Below are 21,642 nucleotides of genomic sequence, written 5' to 3'. Positions count from 1 at the left end.
AATTCTTTTAAAATTGAAATTCTTACACAAATATTTTCAAGACATGAAAAGAGCTTTAGTTTTTATAAGGTGTTATAAAAACTTCAATATAGCCACCATCGTGATTTATGGTGCTAGTGTCAAACTGATGCAGAATAAACAACATTTTGTTGTTTAAATGTATGTATGGGTCCATCATTGGATCCACTAATATACTAAATACATTCAAAGTGAAAAATGTGGCTCCTTGTGACAAATATTCTCATACCATTGAACTGCGATTAAAACAGAAGCTGTTTATTTGTGGATCACGTTCAGTGAGGCATCACAATAAAGGAGGGAAAGGTTGAGGCTGAGGATGTATCAAGGAATCACCTTCACACATCAACAACTGTCGACACAAAACTGACGCTGTCGGCAAAACGTCAATATCAGACGTCCCTCTCTGTTTGTGTATAGCTTGCAAGCAGAAGACCCCAAGAGGAGAACAGCATCTCTGAAAAGGCTCAGTGGTCCCAGTCAACACAGGTTACACAGGTGGTTCAAAGTACATGACACACAAGAGACGAGTCAATCAAACACAGAGCAATGCAGCTGTTGATGCCAAAGACAACCAGCTTTCAGTGAAGTCAGATATTCCCAGCACAATCTGAAGCATGGCGTGAAGACCGCCAAGGTATTTGTTGCATCACTTCATTCAGTCGTCCAGCCAAACCTGTTTTTCCTGTTCTTTCGTTTTAATTGAATGTGTACTTTTGACGCTCATATAAAAGGCAGCAGTTGACCAGAGAAACAGATGCTACTGGACAGTCCAACAGGAACATTTGGCTTCAAGGCACAAGGTTTGGTACATAGATGCAGGTCAGGTGAGAAACTTCTGTTTGTCTTTCTGACATGAACTTGTTTCATTGTTTCACAGACTGGACAGGATGAAGGGCCTGTGTTTTTGGCTGCTGTTCCTTGTGCCTTCATCAGCATCTTCACTGTGGGATTTACCAGTTCCATACACTCTTCATAGAGGCCTCGGTAAATGATCATAATCTTCTGCTTCAATAACCAATATCATCGCGCTTTGATACATGATCTGTATTTTTTAACAAGACCTGAATGTGAAGGGAATCGTCCTGAGAGCACTGGATCAGTTCAGGCTGAAGTCATGCATTGACTTCACTGTCCGAGAGACGCAGGACTATTTCATTCACGTCCAAAAACTAGACGGGTAAGTTCCTCTTCACTGTGTCAGTGTCTGCTGGGAAAAGTCTTTTGATGAAATTATGGAAAAGACAAACATTCAACATGTATAAATAAAACAATTTTAATGTGTTAAAAATGTAAAAAAAAAATAATAATAATAATAGAAAAGGAATCCAGTCCACCAGACATATATTATAAAAAAATCAATTGATCCTTGGCAAGATCAAAAATTTGAAAAAAGGAAAAAAAAAAAAAATCCCAGAGGAAAAGTAAAAATGATGGAATTGATGCTGAAAAAGAAAAACCTAAAATTGAGAAATGAGGGATTGTCTCCTGGTCTTCCATGTTCTGAGCGTTATCTGCAGTGTTAGCCAGATGGAGCGTCACCTGAACATAGAGTGAAGTGAGGAAGAGCCATGTTTATCCATACGTTCCCTTCTGCCTGAGTCGATGATACATGATGGCGCCTGAGCACCTTGTGAGTGTTGCGGTGTTGAAATGTAGCATTCAAACCTCTGACTGAGACGACATGTCGGAGTATAGACCAACAGGTTTGTGTAAGACGTGTGGAATATTTCAATGACTGATATTCTTGATCAGTTTAAACCAGAGAGACGTTGCTAACATGCCACATCAGTGAGGAAGAAAGAAGAAGAAGAGAGGATGAAATTTAACTTAAAATTATTCATAAAAACGAATGAGTAACAGTAACAGTTACTTAAAAAGGGTAAATCCATATAACAGCATGCTGCATTTCTGAGCTGCATGGTGAGTGAGAAAATAGCTCAAACCAAGATTGTGAAGGAAAGTATTGTACTGTATGTGAAATATCTATTTTTAAAATGCTTTATAGAAAAATGTATTAAAAAAAAGCTACTATTGTGAAATAGAATCTGAGACTCTGTATGAGGCTAAAACTGTACATTCAATTTTAGGGGTTTAGTGATTGTCATTACAAAGCTGAGATATATATCCAGAAAAGAATCAAGGATGACGTCTTTTTAAAGTCAAACTTGTTGTTATTTGTTTCCTCCACAGGTGCTCCTCATCCGTAGGACAACAGAACTTGGAAAAAGGACACAATATCTCCCTCAGTCGATACTGCAGTTTCATCAACACTGTCGAAGAACACTTCCTCCGCACTCTTGGCTTCTACCCCGAACACGTTCGACCTGACAGAGATGATTTTATCACCATTGTTTACGAAAACATCCAAGAAGGTTCAACTTTTCTCCTCAAGAAGAATGATTGTAAATTGATTTAAAGGGCAGAGAAGAGAGACAGGGGTTTTCTGAGAAGCACTTGCTCTGCTCATGAAATATAAGGAAAATAATGCAAATGTGTAGTTCACAACGTATTTGCGCCTCAAAAGAGCTTGATGGTCCTTTAAGTGCCACTTTATATCCTGAATCCAAAGCATGCCAGCCTCAAGGCTTCTGGTCCCAGCACACTTGATTCTCTACAGAAATGTAACCAAAGAAATAAGTGACGCTTCTTCATGGCCTGGTGAGTGACATGCATTTAAAATGTCTTTCAGGGAAGTCAGAGATGTTCAATATAGTGAATGACAGCAGCAGCCAAGGATTCCCGTACGACTACAGGTCTGTGACGCATTTTGGATCATATGAGTTCAGCAAATTAGTCGTTCGCACAATCCGCACCAAAGACCCCAAGTACCAAGACGTGATCGGCCAAAGTGAGGAAATGAGTCCAGGAGATGCCAAGAAGCTCAACCTTCGCTACAAATGCAGTAAGTAGGAGGAATTACAACACGTTTAATACACAATGCATTTGAACAGTAGACTGGGGGAGAAGTTCTTGTTCTGATCTGAAACTGTTGGTGAAGTTAAACGATAATTGTCTGGCATGTGGGGCGTCAACAACCAATCCATCAAATCTATAAAAATCTATCATTCAAAGTGCTGAACGTTGGTTCAAGAGCAGAGTCGTCTGACACGTGGCGGCTTGTGCCGTCTCTATGACCCAGGTTTGACTGATCTGATGAGGTTTACACTGCGATCCAGACAGTAGAACTCCTGCAGTGATGTCCGGCTGCTTGCTCACATGTGGAAGAGCTGATGAGCTTTGTGGACTGCAGCGCTCGATTTCTACATCCGTTTGAGCTGTTGTTCCCACACACAGTCGTTTCCATCAAGCAAATATCACTGGAGCTCAGACTCTGGACTCTGTTCCAGTGAACTTCAGATGTAGACCGTGTGTGTGAGGGAGACGAAGGTGAATACATCAAACAACCATCCTTGTTTCTAGTCCTCAAACTATCTCACATGACATTGAAAGACTCTGTTAAATGACGGGAAATCTCAGTGTAATGTTTGCCAGCTCCAAGCCACAGCACAAATGGTGAGGCCCACTGCAGCTGATCAGTTGGAAGAGTGGCTCTGCTCACGGAAAGATGCACGACTCGATCCAATGGAACGAAATCTTAAATCAACACTGTAAACAAAAACCTTTTCGGATTGTTATCTTGGTGCTGCTCTTTTCAAAAGAAATGATATATTGTTCCTGAGAGCACCTCCTCGAGGGCCACTAAAACTTTTTTGGTCGACACCTTTGGGCCATGAGACGCTCAGTTTGAATACACTCGCCACCTATGGAGGCAGTAGTGAGTCACTGAATTGACCTGCCAGCTGCAAATCCCTGATAGTTACCAACTCTGGAGAAGTTCTTGAAAAGAAAAATGATAAAGAAAGTGATGCCGCTCCCAACATAAAAAGAACGTCTTGTCTCTGGAGTTGATCGCTGCCACGCTACTGCCACCTGCTGTTCCACTAAGCTCATTGCATAAACTCAGTGGACACAAGTGTTGGGAGGGTCATTTTTAAAATGTATTCCATGACATATTACAGAATTCATCCCCACACAGTATTTCGTAATCTATTCCGTTACTTTAGTTAATGCCAGTGAAGTATTTAGAATTCTCTGGATTATTATATACTGTGATTCTTTTGAGAGCAGCCTGGTGTCTTCACTCGATCAGGAGTGGTGAACAAACCTTCTCTCGGCCTGGGTGACCAAGCCAGTGTGGCTGAAGATGCAGGGGCCAACAACAAGCGCTGGAATGTCACGAAACACCTGAGGTCTCACTGGTCTGAGGCTTGTTTGCCCATAAAAGAACCATGAATGTTTCAGCCACAGGGTTCAGAGAGCGAGAAAAAAGCAGCAGTGAATCTGGAAATGACGGTGTCCCATGAGTATCCAATCACAGGATGCGTACGAGTCATGTTCAACGAAGCCAGAAGGCCCTGCTGTCCCCAACTCATGATCTGATTGGCTGTGGCAACTATCCATCACCTGCAGGTGCCTGTTCACTCAGAGTGCACAGACGCCTGCACTGTTGATTCTCAAGGCCTCGACTGACTTCATACAAGCTGGCGACACAAGCTCGCTGAATTCTGATTGGACAAAAACTCTAACCTCGAAACACACACTGAGATGAACTACGACATAAATATGAAGGACATATTCAGTGGAGAATAGATATTACAGCAGAGAAGGCCTTGCTGGCCCTGACGCCCCGCCCTTCTTTGAGGATCCGTCAATCCAAGTGTTTTATCGTGAAACATTTAAACACAATGAAACATTCTGAAAACCGTGGCCAAACCTTTGATCTGCTTGACTTTGTTCCACGCACCACTGCAGACGACAGCGTTGCCTTTCAGCTGTATTGTGATTTTTCCGACGGAGCCATGTGTCACATGACAAACTGCTCAGGTGGGAGCACCAAATGGGAAAGGGTCACGCGTGCTGAAGGTGGGCCGAGCTCTGACCACACCAGTCTTCCCAGTGTCACAGCAGAGAAAGGTATGCTGACACATTTTCCTCCTGGTCTTTTCCAGCATCATTAACGTTGCTCTAAAGCAGGATTGTATTTTTCCCCGCAGGATTTAAACCTGAGCCTCCACAGGAAGGTGAGCGCCTTTTACTCTCCAAGTTTTCCAACATGACCGAGATGAAGTTCCATATTCGGACACTTGGCTGTGGCGCAGGTCACTTCATGCATGTAAGCACGGCGGCTGGTGAAGCAGGCGACTCTGCCTGGCTGGAGACCCCCAGAATGAAGCCCAAGAGACAGGGTCACCTTCAGTGTCTGCAGTTCTACTACTTCCACAATGGGAGCCCGGACGACCTGCTGAACATCTGGATCAGGGAGTTCAACAATGAAACCAATACAGCACGTCTCATGGGACAAGTCACTGGTGAGCAGCTGACCCTCTGGTTTTATCAGGTCCTGGTTCACAGTCTACATTGAGAATTCAGGGTGACCTTCACACAGGAATCCACCCCCTGAGCTGTTTTACATGATTCACCACTTCATATCCTGCTACTTTCACTTGGCATCAGTGAGAACTTCACTTTCCATTCTCTCATCCAAGGACCACCAACGTCCCACTGGAGGATCCACCATGTTTCCCTGGATGCTCAGAGTGAATTCCAGGTGGAGTTTGAAGTTCAAAAAGGAAATGGAAGCTCCTCTGGTGGCATCTCCATCGATGACATTAATCTGTCAGAAATACAATGTCCTGATGTGACCATGCAGATTGATGATTTTGAGCACGTCTTGACCACAAGTCCTTCCCGCACAATCGTGTTCAGCCCGCGGCACTACTCCAGTGATGGCTACGCATATCGTTTCGCTGTGGATTTGAATACATTTTTTTTTGGATTGCGAGTGCAAGTGCTGTCTGGCCAGAATGATGATGAGCTGACGTGGCCATGTCTGAACAGACAAGTGACACTGCAAGTGGTGGATCAGACTCCCAACATCCAGCACCACATGTCGAGGCAAAGAAGCTTCACCACTGACTCGAGCATGACAACAGAAAATGGTGAGTATAAGATCCAAGGAAGCCCATTCCTGCCAGGTCAAAGAAAAAAATGTAGCTTGTGTGTGCGGAAAATGAACTCAGCAAACTCAACTTTAATATTAATGATAATTATTTCTCTTTCATTTGAATCATTTTATTTCCCTGGCGGGAATGGCCTGTCATAGAAACATTTTTTTCAGACTGAAAAGCAAAACCTATTTTGTAAAAACAGGGACAAGTGTTTGGGACAATCCGCGCAAGTTTGCGGCAGAATTTGTGACCGATGATGGCGAGGAAGTCTTTGGCGGGCCGCTGGTTGGACTAGGATTTTTTTGGTATCTGGATAACTTGAAGTCCCTCAACTTTCTTAAAGGAGAAAGTGCTGTATTTGCCTTTGACTTCCAAGGTAAGGCAGCGTCACCGTCTGTTGAAAATGACATGAGAAACTTTGGACTCTGGATATCTAACCCAGCAAAACTGGTCTGTTCCTAGATATCACCCCTCTGATCAATGGAAGTTCACTTCCCAAGGCCAAACTTGGACCAACGGCAGTGAAGCTCACACCAAAAAACCCACGACATGACTCATGCACGACACGGTACAGTTTCCTGACTTCACCCTGCAGTTTTAACATTTATCTTCCTGAATTACAGCTATGTACGATCAGAAGTGCGACCACAGTGTGATACTTTGAATCAGTCTTCATTTTTCCCTCCTCAGGGAGCCGACAACAGCTCACCCAACAACAGCTCAGCCAGCGACAGCTCACCCAGCGACGGCTCACCCAGCGACAGTTCAGCCAGCGACGGCTCACCCAGCGACAGTTCAGCCAGCGACGGCTCACCCAGCGACGGCTCAGCCAGCGACGGCTCACCCAGCGACGGCTCACCCAGCGACAGCTCACCCAGCGACGGCTCACCCAGCGACGGCTCAGCCAGCGACGGCTCACCCAACAACTGACCAAAGGTGACACATTTTGTGTGCAGCAGCAAAGTCGAGCAATTAACAATGTTTTGTTGACATATATTTAATAAGCACAAGGTTGTTTTCCGCTTCTGCGTAAAAATACGTCAAATCTGAACAGTGAGTTCACAACAGAAATGTGCTCTGCCTGGTTTTTCGTTGAGCTCAGTCCAGTTTCCTCCCCGACCAATTAGATCACAGGACTGAGGAGGACTTCTGTTGATCCAAGAGACGTTGAAATGAATCTTCCACACTGTTTTCCATACATTGTGTGTAAATGTTTCGGCAGTTTGACTCTGTCAGCTCCAGACGGTGACTTTTATATTTTCCTTCTATTTTTCAAAGGCCCCCAACCACCATGAGCGATGGAGCTACAGTTGGCAGGTAGGAGGAGTAACAGTCGGGAAGATTGGGCATCACCATCATAACTGCTTGGAATATACTTGTCTGTTTCTTCCGTCTGTCCTTCACACCTTGCGCACGCCACCTCACGATGTTTGATTCATCGCCAGTGCAAACGGTCCTAGGAACAACAGCAGGGCAAGAACGTTGATGAACTATTTCTACCTCATCGACTGAATTGACTTTTTATTTATAGAGCCATTCATTTATCAGATGGCGAGGACGACTGTATAGTGCGATCTTGGTTTGGTGGGCGCATGACACTGTTCACCCTGCAGCCACTTCTGAATTCATGTTTTATTTTATTAGTCCTACACAAACTAGTTCATCCTGAATTTCCATGCCTTTTTTCAAAAGATGATGGACGGACAGATGGACGGAAAAAAGTACTCAGCACTGAGTCTGAGTGATTTCTTTTTTTTCTTTAAGGTCACCCATGATCCATAAAACATTGGATGACAGGTACAGTGAGCAGTGCTCCGTCACAACTGTTTCATTTTCTTCTTTTCATTTACTTCTTCCCTCTGTAACTTACATAACTTTGCAAAAAACCTGGAATAGCATGAACAACAATGAGTGACTGACTTTATTCTCCATTTTCCAAAAGTTGCTGATCCAGCGAGTGAAACGCTCAGTTGGATAGAAAAAACTGTCAGACACAGAACTTGTGTGGAAACAACCCACACCATAACTGAAGAACATGTTCTGCCTTGGTTTATTTTATTTATTTTTTATTTTGTTTGTTTTATTGAGTTATACACAAATAGTTCTTACTAATTAGATAATTGCAGTTGACTTAAAAATAAATAAATATAATAAAAAATAAACCATATACCGTATTTTCTGGAACTTTATGGCGCGCACCGCAATATTAGCCGCACCCACAAAGTTTATGAAGGAAAATAGATCTTTTTCTTACATAAGCCGCAGCGTCCCATAAGCCGTGGATGCACTGGTGCTGTCTGCGCTGCAGAAAATGCATGACTTCTCCTCTAGTTCGAGATTTGAAAATAGGGTCCAGCATCGAGACTGACTCATGAAACAATCTGGGAAATCTTCTAAAGTTGAATCATGAACTCTCATTTTACTTACATTTAAAGTGTTCAAAATGCGCTGTTTTCACCCTCCAGTCGATCGTCTCTGACACGTGGGTGGAAACAGCGCATTTTAAGCGCTTTTAAGTTAAATAAAACACCCGGATGTCATCGGTTTGATGTGACAAGGCTCAATAATTTTGCCAGCAACATAAGCCTTCATAAGCCATAAGGTCTTCAACCTCTTTTGTGAAACTTCCCACTCTGGACATTTGCTAAAGTGTCAGATTCAGCTGGCCAAAGAATGCTGCCTCTGACACACAAAACAGCAGCGGATTCGGTCAGTTCCGTCTAAAAGCGACACCTGAAAACGGCTGGTCATCTGGCTCGGTGAAATTAATGATTATTTCTTGGGCAATATGCTTAGCATTCCGTATGTGTCTGCGAGTGACCGCTGGTTCCTGCAGTTTCACGAGCACGGAAAACTCTCTGTCCTCTGTCAAGTGCTGGTGTTTTAAATATTGTATGTAATTTGTGGCGTTGATGCCTTTTAACGTGCATGTGCTGCAGGATGTAAACTTGACATGACAGACTGAATAAAAACTCCACAGTAGACATGCTGTTGCCAAGCAAGCGGCGAGTCAGCAGGAAGGGAAGGAGGAGCGGACGCTTCACAAACCGCGGGCGGTGCTTCATCAGAGCGCCGACTGTCGTGTGATCGGCAATGACAGGCAGAGATCGGCATTCACCGATCACGCCGAGGTCAGCCTTTCATAATCGGTGGCCGATCGATTGGACCATCCCCAGTAAAAATCCATATATTAGTGGCGTTGTTGTATAAGCCGCAATGGTTCAGACCGCAAGAAAAAAGAAGCGGCTTATAGTCCAGAAAATACGGTATAAACAATCGTCCAAACAGTAGCTTTCTTTATCCAGAGAAAATAAACAGCGTCAGGAAATATTCATTGAATTTTTTTTTTTCTTTTAGGAGACCCAGGACCCATGAAACATTGGATGACAGGTAAAAGGTGTTCCACTCACAGAAATGTCTTTTTTCTTTTCATTTGCTTCTTTCCTCTGGCCATCACATGAATTTTCTTCCATCAAACCCCATCAAAATTTCCATCTCTAAGTCCCGAACACAGTAATCTCCATTGGTCATGATGTCATCATCCTAGTTTTTGCTGCGCTCTACGCTGCTATTTAATCTCAAGCCAATGCAGGCCACGTAAAACGTCTTCGAAGGTCAGATTTGGCCCCTGTGCCACATAAATGGACTCAGATCAGACTGTATCGAGCACAGCACGGATGCTTTGCTGCCATGAACACTTCAAGTACTTTGGGTTGTTTTTCTTCTTTTTCACAGGAGCATTTTTTGTTTCTCTCCTGCGATGATGTCGTCGCCCATCCTCATCCTCCTGTCAGCAGTGCTGCTCTGGATCGCCTGAGTGGAACCACCAGCTCATGCTCTCCCAAATAAATGTGGATTTTCTGGTGCGGGATTGAATGACAGGGTTTAGACATTTGTCTTTGTCGTGATTTATTTTGGTGATGGGTGTTTTATCAAAGCAAATAAATGCAGTCAACCTCAAATGATTTGTTCCCCTGGCTTTACATTCCGTGATGCTATTCTCAACATGGTTTTCAGAATTCAGACCGGAGACCAAGGCTTTTAATCCCTGCGCTGCCCACTGAGGTGAGAGGGAGTGTGGCGCAGACAATGAATGGAGGATGAGGCTTTCACCATTAAAACATATGTGTGTGGATAACAGCCTCCAACTCAGCCAGCAAGTTTCCAAAATTCAATACCAACACTCAAAGAAAACTAAAAACTCCATACCATGTCCGTATTGCAAAGCATGACGACTACAGTGTTCATGATTTGGCGGTCGACATCCTGGTTTGTAGCAAACAGACACTATAAATGTCAATAATTAATTTCTGAAACTCTTTGGAATTTCAAATGAACAGTGTTTATTGACATCCATGCAGGACGACAATATTTCTTTGAAAACTTGTCTCCAAGAAGTAAAGCAGATGTTGCCCCCTTGAACCACGAGACTTAATCCAGTTTCGGCAACTTTATTCGTCCCAGTTCTGTGTTTTTTTCTTTCCGTTGGACAGAGTGAGGCACAAAGTCAGGTTCAACCACATGTATACACCACACCGCTGGCGCGCCTCTTCTCGCCCCTTGATGACGTCATCCACACTCGACAAACAGAAATACATCACCCCAACACCATACCCGAGACACCACAGCAAGACAAAACAAAACTATATCAAAAGAAAATACTTCAAATCTCCAGGTCGCTACACCCTCCCCCACTAAAACAAATGTTGGGAAACATTTTATACTAATAGTCAATATCAATGACATGAACCTAAGAGTTAACTTTATCTGTACTACATAAAGTAACGTTCAGTCCTGTTTAGCATCCGTTCTTCTTCATCGTTCTCCTCCATGGCAACAACACACGGCTAATTATAGTCCATCAGAATTAAAGGGTGAATCGTCCTCTGAAGTAATGGTGGGCCCCCCAATCTTCAGAATGGGACAAGGAAAATACCAATTTTACCCTGAAAATGTTATTTTCACATATTTTCATGCCATAACCTACATATGATAATCAAGTTACTAACCTTCACACACTTAACTTCTGGTTAAGCAATATGCCTCCTCATTCAGAATACGTCTTCATTTGAACTGTAGTACAAGTTGATAATACTCTTAATAATTCTTGTGAAAACACGTTCTATCACAAACTCAATACACACACTATCTACTAATAACAGGACTTAACAATCAGTTCTTTATCTATTCAACAGTAAAACCTTTGCAAATTGTTCTGAAAAGGATACAGTAGCGATCTTGAAGAGTGGTCTGGGTTCCCCAACTGTTGTCTCACACTGACCGGATAGACCCGCAGAGGCCTCGATGTCGGATGACCAAGACGATCATATGTGTAAACTTGTCTTGGCTTTCTGACTCTCGCTGGTCTATGTCTGGGTGTCTCCAAATCACCATCCTCTTCAGATTCAACCCCACTCTCATCAGCAACAGATCCCACGTCAATGTTCACTTCAGGAGGATCGACTTCCTGGTTTTCTTGATACACAGATGCCTCTACTTGAGCATCTCCCATTTGATTGCGAGGATGAAACTCTTCTGCTTCTGCATCTAGTAAACTCTCAGCGTGTCTTGGTGAGGTCCACAATGAAAAGTCAGGAACACAAGAACTGTCCGAATCAGAGGAGTTATCACTCATTCTTTCTCGACACTCTCTTATGTTTTGACTTGGCTGTCTTCGTTCTGAATCCTCTTCCCTTCCGCTTCTGTTTTTTCCTTTAGTAGACTCTTTGTCAACCAGATACGGACATGGCAAGAGCAAGTTACGGTGTAAGACTCGTTTTCTTCCTGGACCGTGTAGCGGTTCGACAACATAAACAGGGCTATCTGGCCCTCTCCTTTTACTGACTACATATATGGAGTCTTCCCAGTAGCTGCGTAGTTTTCCAGGTCCTCCCCTTGGGGTAAGATTTCTGACCGGTACATGGTCACCTGGTTCAAGTGAGCAACTCCATGTCCGCTGATTATAGTTTCTTTGTCCCCTCTTTGCACATTTTCTCATGTTTTGCATTGCGATTTCGTATGCTTGATGCATTGCGTCTCTCCATTTTTCTGCATAATCTACAGGTGATTGTTTCTGGTCTTCTCTTCTTGGGAAGAGCAGATCAACAGGCAACGTTGGCTCGCGTCCAAAAAGTAAAAAGAAGGGGGAGAAACCAGTCGCATCGCTCACAGTTGAGTTGTATGCATGGACGATCTTATTAAGATGTTCCTTCCACCTTGATTTCTGAGTCTCCTCCAGTGTACGTAACATCCCCAAAAGCGTTCGATTGAACCGCTCTGCTGGGTTACCTTGAGGGTGGTATGGTGTTGTTCGAGAGTGCTGGATACCACTGTAACTCTGGAGTTTTCGAAAGAGATGGTTCTCAAACTCTTTTCCCTGATCATGGTGGATTTTTGATGGGAAACCAAAACGTGGAATGTAATCATCAAACAGCTTCTTTGCTGCAGTTTTTCCCGATTTGTCTTACGCCTGGGCATATTTAGTAAAATGATCCACCACTACAAGAATATACTCTTCTCCTCCACTACTCTTTTCAAGGTGTACATAGTCGATGCAGATCATTTCAAACGGTGCAGAAGTCTCAATACTCTGTATAGGTGTCCTTGTGGCTCTGTTCGTTTTTTTTCTCTTCATGCAGCAACAGACTTGTGTTACATGATGTTCTATTTCCTGTCTCATTTTCGGCCAAAAGAAACGTTGTCTGGCAAGAGAAACCACACGATCAGCACCCAAGTGCCCCATCTCCTCATGAAGCAACTTGTAAATTGTCGGTTTCGGAGAATTTGGGATTACTAATTGTGACCTAAATGTGGTTTCTCTCCTCAGGATTCCATCGTCATTCATTTGTAACCGAGGCCACTCTCTGAGGAGCTGTCGGACTGGTTCATTCTCTGCCATCTTATCCTTGTGTGTTAGATGTGGCTCAGTTCTTTTTAATGTCAAGACTCTGCTGATGGTCGGATCACTGTTCTGTGCAGTCTTAATTTCATCAGCTGTAAGAGCTTTAATCGGACTAGAAATTCTGCTCATTTCTGGGAATGCGTCCACGTTGCAGGTGACAGCCGAGATCCAATTGAGTTGTCCTTTGCTTTCTTTTTCCAGTGCCACTCCAATGGCTTCAACATCTTCCTGTCTGTACTGCTCAGTACACTCATGCATTATTTCCTCCATTGGTTTTGGTCTGCGGGAAAGAAAATCTGCATCTCGGTTGGCTGTTCCTGGTCTATACTTGATGGTAAATCTGTAGTCTGCTAACTCTGCAATCCAGCGATGTCCAGTAGCATTAAGTTTTGCAGACTTGGTGACATAAGTTAATGGGTTGTTATCACTGTACACAGTGAAATGAGGTGCGTGAAACAAGTAATCACGAAAGCGTTCTGTGATGGCCCATTTTAGTGCCAGAAACTCAGAGTGCAGTTTATAGTTTTTCTCTGCTGCAGTCAATGTTCTAGAGCCATAAGATATCACTCTGAGAGATCCATCCTGTCGTTGATACAAGACTGCCCCCAAGCCTTGTTCTGATGCATCCACATGGAGAATGAATGGCTTCTCCAAATCCGGGTATGCCATAACAGGTGGGTTTGACAGCTGCTCAATGAATGTTTCTAGTATCTCTTGATGACATGCTGTCCAATTGACTGGGTGTGATGGTGGTAACTGAGCCGACTGACATCCAGACCCCTTTTTTTTTGACCCACTTCTCTGCTCTGCCTTTGGCTTTGCCAGTAGATCATAAAGTGGTTTGGCAGTACGAGAGAAGTTTGGTATGTACGATCTGTAATAACCGAGGAAGCCCATCAACTTCCTGACCTCCCGAACCGTGGATGGAACATTGTCTCGCAGTGCGTGCACTACTTCCACTTCCTTAGGGTTCATTTTGTAGCCTTCTTTTGAGATTATTCGACCCACATAACAAACTTCAGGCTTGAAGAAGTCACATTTGGTTGGCCTTAATTTAATACCACCCTGCTTTTGTCGTTGTAGAACTTTCCTCACGTTTTCGAGATGTTGTTCAAAACTCTGACTATACACCAGTACGTCATCCAGATATGGCACACACATCTCATATCTGAGATCTCCCAAACATCCTTCCATATAACGTTGAAAGGCTGCGGGTGCATTTGTCAGTCCAAAAGGTATTCGTACCCATTCATATAATCCCCGTGGCGTTATGAAGGCAGTACAAGATCGACTTTTCTCATTCATAAAACCTTGGTGGTACGCTTTACCCTGATCGAGAACAGTGAACCAAGAGTTGCCACCAAGATTTTCAATGATTTCCAGTATCCTTGGTATTGGGTGACGATCTGGGTGAGTTTTTTCATTGAGCAGTCGATAGTCAATGCACAAGCGAAGACCTCCATCTTTCTTTCGGACGCATACGACCGGTGATGAATATGAGGAGCAGGATTTCTGGATCCAGCCCCTACGTAATAGGTCATGGAGATGTGATTTCACTTCTTGATAGAGGTGTTTCGGGATGGCATTGTATGTTTTCTGGACAGGAGTGTTGTCCTTTAATGCTATGTCCATTTTCAAGTCTTCTATGCATCCAGTGTCCCACTCATCTTTAGCAAAAACATCCCACTCGTCTCTGAGTATCTGCCGTACTTGTCGCTGTTGTTCCCCAGTCAGATGGCTCAGATCAACAGGAGGATCCCATGCGGCAGACACATTGGCTTGATCAGCTGATTCTTCCACAGCGGGGGGGACTTTTTTTTCTAATGGTTGGGATTCACTGGTCTCTACCAGCTGTGGTTCTAATGGGAGAACAACATCAATGTTTGACAACCATCCAAGCGTTGTACGACCACCAATCATGATATCAGTGTTCGATTGGTTTTCTACAGTCACAGATATGGTTCTTTTGTCAGTTGGGAATTCAATGAGTTGTTCTCGGATGATCAGTCCGGCATGCCACGGTGCTTCATGACGTGGTTCAAACAACACGTGTGTTCCACCTAGTATTCTGCCGTTAATTTTGCAACAATCAACTTCCATCACTGTGTTCTTTTCTATTACGACAGGCTGTCTGCTTAACCTTACAACCTGTGTACTACTTCCAGAGGTTTGCTTTGTCAGCACTGATAAAACAGCTCTGGCAGTTTTGTGTCCCACTTCAAGGGCTGAAGAAAGTCTCTGTACCATGTGACCTCGAGGATGACAGCCTTCAGTACTATCATTTGCTAGCGCTAGTTCTTCTATCACATTAAAGCCAATGACAGGGCATGAGGACTCACTGCTGGCCACAAGAATTGGGACTATGACAGGGCTGTCGTGCATTCCTGACATGGCATTTTTAGACAGCGAAAATTCCAGACACATCCAACCTTCGTGTGGAATTATTGTCCCATTTGCTGCAGACAATTCAAGCCCACCTTCTTCAAGCAGCTCCTTCACTGATCTCAACTCAACGTCAGGCAAATGTTCTCTCTTCCAGTCTTTTCCCACAATAGACACTTGTGAGCCTGTGTCCCACAGCACTGTGGTATTGACACCACCTAAAGTAGCTTGAATTAAGCATTTCTTTCCTACCAGCTTGGCAGTTTGCTGTTGTTTACCGCTGACTGGTACTCCACAGTTGAACTGGTTAATTTTCAACACCATGTCTTCAAAGGTTTGCTTATTTTCAATCTTATTCATTGTAACTGTTATGTTTTGGCGACGACAGCCTACAGCCCAATGTTCGGAGCTTCCACATTTATAGCAGTGGTTACATCTTCCGTCTGGATTAGCTGTCTGACACTGTTGACACCTTCTCTGTTCTGACACTCTGGGTCGTCTCGGGTATTTCCCATCTCCTTGGTTGCGCTTTTGCAGGTTTGGAGTTGAAGAGGTGTGACTAAGGCCAGCAATCTGTGTAGTTAGGCTTTGTATGGCTTCACATATTGCCCGATTTCCTTCAGCCACCTTCTCCATCAAAGTATCACGCTTTAGGGATTCTTTCTGTTTCTTTGTTGTGCTCACTTGGCTTCCAGACTCTTCCCTATCAGTTTCTTTATATTCGTGATTTATGGATGACACTTTCACAGTTCTTGTTTTTAATGTTGCTGTCAATTTGTTCTTTCTTTCCACCTCCAAGCTATAGGCAGCTGTCATTTTCTCCAAAAGAAGTTCGTCTTCTACGTTGGCATCCTGCAAGTAGGCTTTCATGTCTGCTCGAATCGAATCATCCTGAAGACCGGTCAAGATTGTTTGTAGAAACTGATTTTGTATTAGTTCTGAGCTGTATTTCAATCCAGAATCAACTCTCTCTGATGCAAACAACACTTGTTGTCTTAAGTCCATGGATCTGACAAGAAACTGTATCGGCGTTTCTCTCTGTTCTTGGACTGCTCACGTGAGGGAGTGATACAACTCTGTGGCATCCTTCTCAATATAAGCCTGTAGTGTCAGGTCAGCACGACTTTCCAGGTAACTTCTTAATTTCAGTCCAGGGACAATTGCTTGAATAACAGCATCAATGACTTCTCCTTCATCATATCCCTTCTTGATTGCTTTTTGGATTTGCCTTTCCAAACTTGCATATCCTAGTTTGTCTTTCTGATGAGGTTCTGCAATTGGTCCACTTATTTTTAGCTCTCTTCTGTACAAATGGTGGACCAAAGTATTTTGAGGGGGGATATTTGAAAATTCCCTTTTATTTGTGTCATTTACTTCCTTTTCGCCTCGAACGCCTCTGGTTGTAGTACCAATCTCAACCACTTGGGGGTGCTCGGATGCCGATTGTTTCGACGTAGCGTCTTGACTCCTTTCGCTCTTTAACACATCGATTCGATCATTAAGTTCCAGCAAAAGAGACATTCCTCCGTCTTCAAGTGACATGACATCATCCCCTTCTAGTTTCTGAATGACTTGTCTCCTTAACTTGCGAGGTTTGTCCTTGTCACCCTCATCCACGATCAGACCGAGTGCATCACATACGTCATTCAGCTGCAACGCCGACAGTGTCGGTAACTTTTCTTCTATTTCTTCAGGAATACATTCCCACGCCGGTGATATTTGACGGGCCTCAGACATCATGGACACGTTTTACACTCTCTGACTGTTGATTGTGTATGGTTTACGGATGACTTACGTGGCTTCGCTGACGTGTGTCTTCGACCGATAGCAGCACAATCCTCGACCATCCGGAAATCCAATTAGTGTAGGACCGGGCGGAAACACCAATTTTATGTTGCCCCCTTGAACCACGAGACTTAATCCAGTTTCGGCAACTTTATTCGTCCCGGTTCTGTGTTTTTTTCTTTCCGTTGGACAGAGTGAGGCAAAAACAAAACCAAGCGGGCGTTCGACGTACAGGATGAGTTCCAGCAGAAATGTAGTGTTAGGTTTTCTGCACCATTGAGGTTCATTTGGGAATCTCCAGAGGGAAACGTTGATTTGAAACATTTGTTTTTGATGTCCCCACAGGGTGCGGTAAATCTTCTGGGAAGGATTTGAAGATAAAGTGTGGGACCGTCATAACATCAACACCAACTGGGTTAACCGTTGTTTCATTCTACCTTTGGTTCCTTCTTACAGAATGGACAATACGAGGTGTTTTGTACCTCAATCGAGAGGTCTTTTATTTCGCTCAACACACGTCCACACTCTTGCTGCTTCACCTGCGTCACTTACAAAAGTGTCCCCCCAGGAACAACACACGGAACTTCATTCACACATACCAGTACCATACATTGTTACAACGGTTAGTCGTCAAAATTTAGATGGGAGTCTAAACTGTCTTCAGTTTCAATGTACACCTCCGGTTTATGTGACTCCTGACAGACTGCACTGCGCTGCACATGTGACCTCTGGACCTGACAGACAGGATGGAACTGACTTTTACAAGGATCTCAATGACGCCATGTGTTTGACTGACCTCTTCTTTGATGAGCACCGGTGCACTGCAGCAATGCATGTTGACTCCTGAACAACTTCCTGTCTTCACCTCCCTGTATGCTGCACCTCATCTGTCCATTTCCAAGCCAAAGTCTGAATCTCTGAAGGCTTTGGGTCCTTTTGTTAAGATGTGTATGCAGGTGTCTGATGGGGAACCTGAGCGTGATGATCCTTCTATTTTCCTCTCTGCACAGTTGAAAGTGTGCCGTCTTCCTTTCACCTCTCAGGTGCACTGTCTCAGTGAAAACAAGCCTGGGTCACACTCTGACCCCACAGGGCAAGACTCGCTCCTTCACCAGCCTCTGCCATAGTTCATGTCTCCCTCTTGTGCTTGTGTACACGAGGAGGAGCTTGTGCATGTGTTCTAACCTTTATCTTATTCACAGCACCACCCAACATTGGAATGATACCTCAGAGGCCGCCAATCGATACGGCAGGTGGCTGACGCTCTCCCACTGTCAGCCGACACTCCTCTGCACGACATCAGTCCTGGTGACTTCTTGCTGATCAGGAACTTCTGGTCCAAATCTTGGCGACATCAACACTGGTTGGGGCCCGTCCAAGTCCTGCTCGTCACACATAGGGCAATCAAAGACCCAAGGGCCACTTGGGTGCACGCATCCCACTGCAAAATGAGTGTCAACTGAGGGACACTCCACCACCTCCTCTAAACAACGTCCCGCCGGACGACAACATTCCACCTGAGCTTCTCACGGATGCTCAAAGTTGTTGCTACATTCTGGTTTGTTATCTTCAATGTTGTTGTGTCCAGTCCAGTGATGAAAGTGTTTTTTTGCTGAGAATTCCTCAGTGACAGTGTCAACTTCACACTGAACTTGTATTCTCACTCTCTTAGCAAAGATTGTTCAATAAATATTCTTGAAGACAATTCTCTCTCCAAGATCTTTATTGTGGTCAGGAAAATCCACAACACTTGAGCATGTGACACAAGCTGCATTTGCCTGAGACATGTGACAACTGCGTGTCAGTCGGCTGCCCCGAGGCTCATCACTGAACTCACAGCTCTACATCACTTTTTAACTTCATTTTTTTCCCTGTTCTGGCAAAGTGTTTCATATAGAAAAAAATACTTTTATTCCACTTTCAACAAGCAGAGCAAACCCACAATGTGGACTTCACTCATCACTTGTTCAGTAGCGGAATGTTGCCCAGTGGCCCTGCTCTGAGTCTCAGAATAATACATCTTAAAACTTTTGTGACTCAGATTGCATAACAGAAAATGACTGTTAGCATGTGTTGTTCTGAGCATTTGGCAGCAAAATGTTTTCATAACATACTGAGCCAAGATAACAAACATAGTTCCACAATGACTGTAGGAGCATATTCAACACACCCAAGGAAACAAAACTGCAGGCTACCTGAAAATGAGTCAAAAAAAATAATCATAAATAAATCATAAGGTCTTGTTTTGGCTGCGCTCGAAATATCTACTCTGAGTCTCAGGATTTTTTCCCATCTGTTTCGTGTAAAGATGTTAAAAATGAATGAATAAAAACAGCTGACCTCTGAACTAAGGGTTTGTTTCATCTGCTAACATTTTGTTTAGCAATCATAGCAATGACTGACTTCATCCACCATGTTCAAATAGTTGCACATCCAGTGACTGAAACTCTGATTTTGACATAAAAACCTGTCCGACACAGAACTTGTGTGGCTATATTCAGAGGCCCTCACAAGGCCGTGCGTGTCAGTCCCGGCGACTGAAGGAGGAGAGCCACATCAGGGCTTCTAAACAGCAAATAGCCCATGCGTCAACCTGCAGCACTGAGGGCTGCCCTGGTCTGTCAGTGTGGGAGCAAAAGTCCACTTTCCCAACGTCACTATAGAACACCATGGGAGTGAGGATGGGATAATGGCAGATTGAGGGACGACAAAAAAACTCAACTCAAACTCAAAGTGAGCTTATCATGTCGACAACACAGGGATGTGTGATGCGTCTGTGCTCTGACTTCTACACACACACAACATCAGGAGGATTTTACAGTGTATTAGTGGAGACTGAACTAAACATTTGTTTGTTACTTGTATCAAACATTTCATAATGAACATGCTCCTTTCGATGATACGTTTCCTTGAACTGCAGCAGGAATTTAATCAGAATGTGAAGGTGCTTTTGTTGTTGTTTTGAAGCTGTGTTTCAAGTTGTGGGCGTCATTTGAAAGCAGATGCCAACAGGGAGTGTGGTATGAGCGCGTGACACAAGCTCCATTTGCCTGAGACATGAGACAATTGCACGACAGTCAGCTGCCCCGAGGCTCATCACTGAACTCACCTGTCAAACAGCTCTACATCACTTCATTTTATTTTTCCATTTTGCCTGTCCTGGCAAAGTGTTCAATATAAAATAAATGACTTTTATTCCCTATTCAATGCACAGATCACACCCACAGTTGTGAACTTCCCTCATCACTTGTTCAGTAGCGGAATGCTGCCATATTACCAGACGGACCGTCTTTTCATCGACTGCATGTCCAGGGAATGAGTATCTGGGCTCCTGGTCTGCTATTTGCTGCTCCAGTCTTCAGCAACAGAACTCGGCTGCTCGTCCAAAACAAGAACCTCCATGAGCATTGGTGTCTCCTGCGGTTTGCTCCAGTTAGCATTTGTTTGTTTGCCTCTTGGTAGAGCTTGAGTTCGGTGCTGTGATTTGAGGCCCAGTGTCTTGTTTTAATGCTGCCTCTGAGTCCATGGGTGCACACGTTGTTACTGCAATTCACTTGTCATTTTCCTGGACGGAGAAGCCAAACCACCGCCATCGTGGCTGGCTGGCTCTCATGTCTGCAGCTGCAGGTCTACTCTGCAGGCTGGGCTGCAGCATCACAAGCAGCCAGAGAGTCTGGAGAAATGCTGGCTTTCTTCTGTCATTTTTAAATTCCTTAAAGTAAATGAATAAATCTTGAATAGAACGTCTTCTATTTGTCGTCATAAATGCCCACGTCGGCGCCGATCAATCGATGCAGCTCGATCCACAACATTTCCATTGCATCGAGAGAGTGACTTAGAGTCAATAATAGTCTTTGAGAAGAAATTGAGAAGAAATAAATAAATGATTACTCTCACTTTTGGTTACATTACAGTTGTGTCTGTGTTTGATACAATATATAACACAACTATACAATACACAATTGTTTCAATCATTTGTTGCCCTTAAAAAAAACAGACATGTTCACAGTATTTTTCTATGTTTTACTGTCTCTTTTTCCTCCACAGCATCTATTGCTTTTACAGTAGTGAGACACATGGAGCAGTTCATCATTTTAATGACCATACCAGCCGATGTCACTGGCTCAGGATTCACTGTCTGTACCTGCACACGTTTTCTTTTTTTGTCTTGTTCATTTGTCTCGCTTGTTTTTGTTTTGTTTTGTTTGGACTTTGAATACCTAAGTTCCAAGGACAATGTTCTGTTGTTGTTAAATCACATCCATCCTGGTTGTAATGGCAGTTGTCAGGATGATGACACAGGAACCAATGTTGTAAATGTTATCAATAAAGGTGTTGTTTTTCCTAAATATGAAATGAAATTCATCTTCTTTTCCCAAACAGAAAATGTTTATGTGTGAATCACGTTCAGTGAGGCATCACAATGAAGGAGTGAAAGTCGATGGCCCCAGACACCAATGGTGCCCTGGAAGAGTCCAAACAGCCTCATCCACCTGGAGCTGGAGGACCAGCTCTTGACCCATCCATATCTCACTCAACATTCCC

The 21,642-nt window shown here is 43.8% G+C and overlaps 1 protein-coding gene across 1 annotated transcript; it reads left to right on the top strand.

Moving 5' to 3' along the window:
• The first annotated feature begins 613 nt into the window (after window positions 1-613).
• LOC128768497 (meprin A subunit beta-like) lies at window positions 614-9,980 on the top strand. The gene is made up of 17 exons (XM_053881415.1): window positions 614-655; window positions 753-821; window positions 899-1,005; window positions 1,081-1,198; window positions 2,212-2,393; window positions 2,711-2,923; window positions 4,834-4,995; window positions 5,076-5,102; window positions 5,181-5,390; window positions 5,568-6,020; window positions 6,232-6,405; window positions 6,492-6,597; window positions 6,720-6,965; window positions 7,308-7,346; window positions 7,794-7,826; window positions 9,387-9,419; window positions 9,765-9,980. Exons 3-17 carry the CDS (start codon window positions 909-911, stop codon window positions 9,844-9,846), a joined length of 2,175 nt encoding a protein of 724 aa, XP_053737390.1. The 5' UTR covers window positions 614-655; window positions 753-821; window positions 899-908; the 3' UTR covers window positions 9,847-9,980.
• The last annotated feature ends 11,662 nt before the right edge of the window (window positions 9,981-21,642 follow it).

Source organism: Synchiropus splendidus, chromosome 12, assembly GCF_027744825.2.
Source record: "Synchiropus splendidus isolate RoL2022-P1 chromosome 12, RoL_Sspl_1.0, whole genome shotgun sequence".
Lineage (NCBI taxonomy): Eukaryota > Metazoa > Chordata > Actinopteri > Syngnathiformes > Callionymidae > Synchiropus > Synchiropus splendidus.
This window is presented reverse-complemented; position numbering and strand designations above follow the sequence as displayed.